We start from the raw sequence: 7,378 nt of genomic DNA on the forward strand, positions 1-7,378 counted from the left end.
TGTGGCAATTGGACAATTAAAACAGACATTTGGATGGCGGGGAAGAAGAACAAACTGGGGAGGAGGGTGAAGAGAATGGTGCGGCAATGAAGGAGTGAAAGCCCAGAATCCCTGTGAGTGTTCATTGAAACTAATAAAATGTAATAATAATTAAAAAAAAAATCTGTACTCTGGGGCCAGAGTCATCAGAATCCAAGAGAAAAAGGGGTGTGGAAGGGGGAAGAGGAAGTCATTAGGACAGCAGAGATTAGTGGGGTGAGATGGGAATGAAGAAATAGGATAGTGCAAGGAGACTTGTGGAGACAGGGAGATAAAAGTAACAGATGCATAGTAATTAAGTGTGTAAGACGTAACATACAGAAACGATTGTGCTGAACAACATATACAGGAACAAAGCCCTGTATATGAATAATTGTATTATTATTATAAATGATGATATTTGTTGCAGACTGAGAGTCCCAAAGAATAGAATAATTTTATAATTATTAATAAAGAGACAAACAGCCAGGAATGTGATAGAGCAGAGAGCATAAAACAGGGGGCCAGCAGTTCTGACTGAAGACCTCAAGCCAAGCTTCTCTGTGTCTTTACTGAAAAGTATCTGGCAGGAAATCGCAAAGAGAATTCAATGCAAATGAAGCCAAGCTCTTTCCATTGAAAACCTTCTGCTTGACTCAGGAGGGAGGGGTTCACAAATGCAAGAATTTGGTTTACCCTGAACTATTAACCTTGATGCCTCAGGGTGAACTCTAGCTCAGGAAGCAACACTCCCTCTGTAGGGGGGCCTTTGCTGTCTCCTGTCTTGCAGGAAACAAACAGCTCATTTTCTAGGATTTGCCACAAGAGAAATCCTAACTTATACATCTGTAATTCCTTCAATTCCTGAACAAGGGTTTTCATATAATATTTGGTATGAAGTTTGGCTTCCCATAGATATTAATAATAACTTTTTTTTTAAAAAAAAATCATGATTGAATGACATCTTGCCTCTGTGACCTTGGACAAGCTCTTCAGTTTTATTCTGTCTCATCTTCCAAGGGAATAAAACCAGCTGCTGCAGAGCCAACTGTAACTCACAGAGACTCCATGTTTATCAGAGTAGAACTGAGCTCCACAGTGTTTTCCAGGACTGATTTTTGGAAGGAGATCACCGGTACTTTCTTGAGAGGAACCTCTGGCTAAACTTTACATGTTTCTCTTAGTACATAGGGATCGCCCATTTAACCCAAAATCCTTTATTTTTTTTACCTCAAATGTTAATATTCATTTGCTGTCAAGGACTAAGTGGATGCTAATCAAAAGGAGGGATCACTTGAAATAGAACTTCAAATTCATATGGAAGCCAGACATACAGGATCCATTGACACTGACAAAGTCCCCAAAGCTAATACTCAGAATTGTATTTAAACTTAATGCTAAAATGATTCTCTGGTGGTATCAGTTAACTAAACAGCTTAGCCCAATTGAGAAAGAATATTTGCCTGAAGCAGGGGTGGCATCCACTTCCTAAATAACATGTCTCCGGAAACTCTATGAACTTTGATAAATGTCATTGGTTGTTGAGGGGCTTCAAGCCTTTCATTCATAGGGTCGCTATGACTCGTGCTTGACTCGAAGGTAATCAACAACAACAATAGTGCACATATAAATAATCACCTGCAAGAATGCAGAGTTAGAACAATTGCTATAAAGTGCAGACGGGAATGCCAGTGGGAGGAAGCCTAAATGAATGAGCCAAAATGACTCCTAGGTGAGCTACCACTGGGTTTCCACGCTATAACCCCCAAGGGAGGAGACGGCTCCTCTTTCTCCCTTGGAGTCACTGCTGGATACAAACCGCCTGAGAGGCACAGTCATAGGAGCAGAGCACAGCTCACTGCAGACTTTGCTACCAGATGGGATGGGGGTGCAATGTGAATTGTGCAACCAATACTATTGAGCTATTCAAGGAGATATTAAGAATAAATGTGTGATGCACAGCCATGTTTTTCACGGCTTTGTTCGCAACAGCAAAGAGATGGAAACAACCCAAGCACCCATCCACAAACGAATGGATAGAGAAGCTGTGGTATAGTCACACAATGGAATACTACGCTGCACTGAAAAACAAGGAACTCATGAATTATTATACAAAACGGGTGACCCTGGAGGACATTTTGCTGAGTGAAATATCTCAGTCACAAAAAGATAAATACTGCACAATACCATTGTTGTAAAACAGGACTGACATCGGGGTTGGGGGGAGACTGAGAAAGAGGGGACTAATTATGTAAACCACATTAAAACAGATGAGGGAGAGAACTGTTTAAAAGGGATATATGATTGTGTATTCTTGTCATGACAGGAGTCCAGAGTGAAGGCTGCACAGTGGAGTGAACTTGCGGGGAGGGATTGTATAAAAATGAAAGAGTTTTACTTTTCAAAGAGAAGAGTGAATTGGGGAGGGGTGCAGGGCGAAAAGTGCAACAATGAATGAATGGAAATCCGAAATGTCCGTAAACTTTCATTAAAAATAACAAACAAAAAAAGAATAGATGTGTGTTTATATGTATAGTCACACACAAAAAAATATCCTTCCTATCTGGTGATTCCTCAGTGATCAAGTAACCGGATCCAAAAGAATTCTCCAAGAAGGTGGCACGTATTTGAGGACTAACCCACGAGCTGCTCACGCAAAACTGAACAGCTCTGGGGTGAAACTACGGTCATGGCAAGAATAAAAGCTGCTTGCACTTGAACTCCACATTTGTCTTAAAACTTTAAAAAAAAAAACCCAACAAAAAACCAAATCAACCACAACCCTCAAACTCATTGTCACAGAGTTCTAACAGACTCATAGTTGACCTTCCCGTGGGATCCAAGGTCGTGAGTCACCTGGCAGGAGATTGTGCATCCTCTTCCCATGGTGGCCCTGGGGGGTCGAAGCCACCGAGGAGGCTGCCTGCTGGCCCACCTGCAGTTCCTATAGACTAGGTCACCAGGATTGTCCATCCTCTTCCCATGGTGCCCCTGGAGGGTCGAAGCCACCGGGAAAGCTGCTGGCTGGTTCAGCTGCATGTCCTACGGACTAGGTCACCAGAGCTCCCTATCAAGTGGGTAACATTTCCCCTTCACTAGGAAAATCAGCCTTTAAACCCTAAATCACAACGACCTGTTACACACCAGTAGGAGGGAGGTTGGCCCGCAGTCCAAGACCGGGAGGTGAAGACAATGATGAAAGGCACTCACCTTGAGAAAATTCTGGAGTCATCTGGAAAGTCATTTTCTATACAGATTGACAGTTTCTGCAAGTTTCGGCAATGTTTTATGCAATAGGAGTTTGTTATCAACTGCCTTGTGTCGGAAATATAAGCTAAAATAGTATCAAATAAACCCATTATTTCTGCGACAAATTCTTCTTCTTGCGTTTCAAATAGACCATCGAATAATTGGTAAAAATCCAACGCTATGTCGGAGGGTTTGCACGGAATTAAACTTTGTATGCATTGGCTTATCTCCTTCTTGAGCTTTTGTGACGTTTGGAAGCCGAAAGACGACCTCCACATCTCGGTTATTTTTTCTGTTGTTAGTCCGAACAGAAATAGGTCCATGTGGGACATGAATATTTTCAGTTGGCAGAGACCTTCTCCGAGGAGCTGGCTGATGCTGCCTATGGCTGGGTTCACACGGTCCTGGGGTTGTTCCAACAAATAAAACAGGCTCGTGCAGAACTCCTGGACTTGCTTGTGGGGAAACACAAAGCAGTCGCCATTCCTTCGGAGGAGGTCCACGCCCTGCCACATGGACGTGTCCAAATCAGACAGCCCGTTTCTCTTGAGATCCCCTCGGCAAAATTTATACTTCTGCGTCCAGATGCCCTCTGCAGCCAAGGAGCACAGGCCTTGGAGTCGGGCTTTGTTCTGCCTGTGCGACAATCTCTGGCCCCCAGCTTTCATCACGCTGATCAGGTAGGATGCGTACAGGTAGGTAATGTTCCCACAGACAATATCCAGACACTCTCCCCTGTCCAGTTGCCATTTCAGACAAGAACAGATCAAATAGCACACCAGGGGGTTTTGGCAAACAGAAAGCAGGAACGGCTTGTCTCTCACGTACCTAAAGGCTTTGCTGGCTAGCCATTTCTCTTGGAAAAACTGGAAGAAGTAGGCTTTCTTGCGAATCTCAGAAAAGCCTTGCATATCTATGTATTTTGGGTGCCACAGAATGAAAGGTCGGTTTTGCATGACTTTAGTCCCTAGAGCAACGAGGAGTGAGGCTTCTGGAAGCATTTTTTTCTGCAGCAAGCTGTTCAGAATGACCTCTGTGGGCTGCTGCCGGCGCCAGTCATTGTTTGTGTTAGTATCAATCGTCCAGTGGCATTTCAACTTCTCGAAGCCATCAATGACCAGTAGAATGTCCTGGGGCTGAGATAAAACATCTCCCACTGGCTTGGAGCACGCGGGCCAGTCTCTGGAGATGGCCTCCGCTAAGCTTGTCTCTGTCACACGGCTCATGTCACATGCATCCAGAAAGATGACAAATTTGAATCTGTCCTTCCACAAGTTTCCCTCTGCCCATTCCAATATTGCTTTTCTCAAAAGGGTGGTTTTCCCCATTCCGTCAAAACCGCGCAGAACCACTGTATTTGAACCTTGATTTGTCTCTTCAGAAGTAAATGCATTGCTTAAAATGTCGTGCTGCATTTTGATAGTTTCTTTGTAAAAACACTCAGAGACTGGAAGACAAGTTTCTTTTTCCCATATAAGATGAAACTTTTCCTTCATATGCATTTTGTATAGAATGATCTGATCTAAATCAATGAGGAAAGAATATAAACATTTAAAATAATGGAGGCATTCTTTTATGCCTCTCAATCCTACCATTAGGAATTTACTTGAACACAGGTACAAAAGCTATTATATGGTCATTAAAAAAAACTCAGGCAAATCAATTTCTTATCATTACGCAGGAGGCACAACCTTGTACACAAAAAGTAAGAAGTCTCGAAGTCTTACTGAAGATCAAAGCCTAAACCTTTACCATGGCTTATATCTCAACACCAAGAAAAGAAAGCCTCATCACTGAACAACAGGCAACATCATGACAGACAGAGAAAAGATGGACATTAACAATTTCATTTTCCTTGGATCCACAGTCAACATCCTATGGTGGCAGCAGCTAAGAAATGAAAATGCTTGTTTCGTTGGGGACATCTGTCCTCAGGGACCTCTTTAAAGTGCTAAGGAACAAAGACATCAACTCAAAGACTACGGTGTATCTGCAGCCAGCCATGGTATTTTTCCACTGTTTTCTACATGTTAGAAAGTTGGACAATGAATAAGGAAGACTATAAGTGGATGCATTTGGAGTGTGGTGTTGGGGAAGAATGCTGGACAGACATACGGCGGACAGCCGTAAGAACAACAACAACCAGTGCAACCTGAATCTCCCTGGAAGCCAAGGATGTTCAAATGCCATCTTACAGCCGTCAGGACCTCCCTTAGATGGATCGACACAGGGCCTGCAGTCATACCCTTGACAATGACAGGGATTGTGGTGCTTCGCAGGACAGGGTTGCTACATAGCAGAGTTGATACGACTGACAAGGACGGTTGCATGACAACGGTGATCTGCACCCAAGAAGATTTTCACAAAGAAGACCCTTTGGAGCAATTCTGCTCTGGCATGTAGGTTAAAATGGAATTAATACTCTGCCTGGTTCTTTGCGCATGTCATAAAAAAAGGGGGGGGGCAACTATAGTGACGGATCTTAATTCTAGAAGAACGTGTTATGTAAGCACTACGTCTTTTTTAAATGATTATTATTACTGTGACTATTGTAGTATTTCTTTTCCCCTGAAGACAATATTTGCATCAGATGTCAGGAGTACCAGTACCACCAGGAAGTGTTGATGGAAACGTGTCCTGAAGCGTAGTGACCTTCAATGACCCTGGGGGTGGCCATGTAAGTATCAAGCAGAAAAGTGGAAGAGAGAGCTAATGTGAGCACAGGGATACAGAGTCCGATTCAGTTCACCTGAAAAGATGTCTTTTCCTTTGTCTCTGGGACAATCCAATTACATCTGCACGTTATCATTTTGTCTTCCTAGAAATTCCTCTGCACTTGTTGTTTGTAGGTGGCACTGAGTTGACTACCACTCACAGTGATCTTATGAACGACCGAGCTGAATCTTGCCCTGTCCTGTTCCATCCGTCCTTAAGCACTAACTCTCAAGCCAACTCTCATGACTAACAGCGGCTCAGAATAATGGGGAGACATTACGTAGAGGACCAGTTTGAGCAGGACACTACAACTGCCAGGTCTGTAGCTAGTCCGTGCATGACCATCAACGACCTACAACTGTCCTACTGCCTCAAAGACTCACACATTCACTGGCCCCAAACGCACATTCAGCTGAGAGCCACAGGGTCACTCTTAAAAGATGACATCGTCTTTATTTTCTGACGCTCCCACAAAACCAACATTCGTGTGCGGGCGGCTCCCTACCTGTAACCCCACTCTCACTGCCCAACTCCTCTTGAGCTTTCTCCCAGAGGTCTTGGCGGTCAATCTGCAGTAAAACACTCAGCATCATCTCCCACGCCTGTTTCTCCGTGCACTGCTTGTCCAGCACGTTGGCTATGCTGGCTCTGGAAGCCTTTTTGAAAACAGCCTTGGGAATTGGCTTGAGTTGACGTTTCTGAAGTTCTTGCTTTAGAAGTTGCTTGAACTTCCAGAACTCTTCCTTTTTGAGTTCTTCCAGGTACAACAATATGCCAAAGTTAGGAAAACAGGATCCTGCCATCTTGTTCCAAGATTGTGTGTTCTGACCTCCAGAGGGGAGTGAGGAGGGGAAAAAAAAAATCTTCAGAAAGGAGTGAATGTGACCTGGGGAACAAAGGAAAGATGGCAGAGTTAAATTTCAGCAGTGGAAAGTGCTTAGAGTGACTCAGCCAAGTGCCAGATAGGAGACGAAGTTTGGTCAGTTCTCAGCTTTCCAGGATAACACATATTGTGGTTGTCGTTAGATGTCTTTCGGTTGAGTATGACTCATTGTGACCCTATGAACAACAGGCCTGGACCCTGGCCTCTCCTGGGCTATCCTCACCATCTCAGACACACTCAAGCCCGTTGCTGTAGCCAAAGCATCAATGTGTCTCATCTTTTTCTCTCTTGCTCTAGTCCTCCACTTCTCCAGCATGATGCTTTCCCCCCAAGGACTAGCTCCTCTTGAGAACATCCAAAATACAGGAGATGGAGTTTCACCACCCCCGCCTCTAAGCAGCACCCTTGCTGTCCTTTATCCAAGACTTGAAAACACATAGAAAAAAGGGAACTAGATATTAATTCTATTCTAGCAGATAACCTAAGGTGCGTCTGATACAGGCCATGGTCTTC

At 43.9% G+C, this 7,378-nt stretch overlaps 1 protein-coding gene across 1 annotated transcript in view; it reads right to left on the reverse strand.

Annotated features, from left to right (window-relative positions):
- LOC102873227 (NACHT, LRR and PYD domains-containing protein 9-like) overlaps nucleotides 1-4,682 on the reverse strand; it is a 20,372-nt gene extending 15,690 nt beyond the window's left edge. Inside the window, exons 1-2 of the mRNA XM_006901848.1 lie at nucleotides 3,623-4,682; nucleotides 3,229-3,352 (exon numbers count right to left, since the gene is read on the reverse strand). Coding sequence (XP_006901910.1) covers nucleotides 3,229-3,352; nucleotides 3,623-4,682 — 1,184 coding nt within the window. The remainder of the gene's footprint in view (nucleotides 1-3,228; nucleotides 3,353-3,622) is intronic.
- Nucleotides 4,683-7,378: the final 2,696 nt, after the last annotated feature.

Source organism: Elephantulus edwardii, unplaced genomic scaffold (assembly GCF_000299155.1).
Source record: "Elephantulus edwardii isolate Elephantulus edwardi_28Jun2011 unplaced genomic scaffold, EleEdw1.0 scaffold00348, whole genome shotgun sequence".
NCBI lineage: Eukaryota > Metazoa > Chordata > Mammalia > Macroscelidea > Macroscelididae > Elephantulus > Elephantulus edwardii.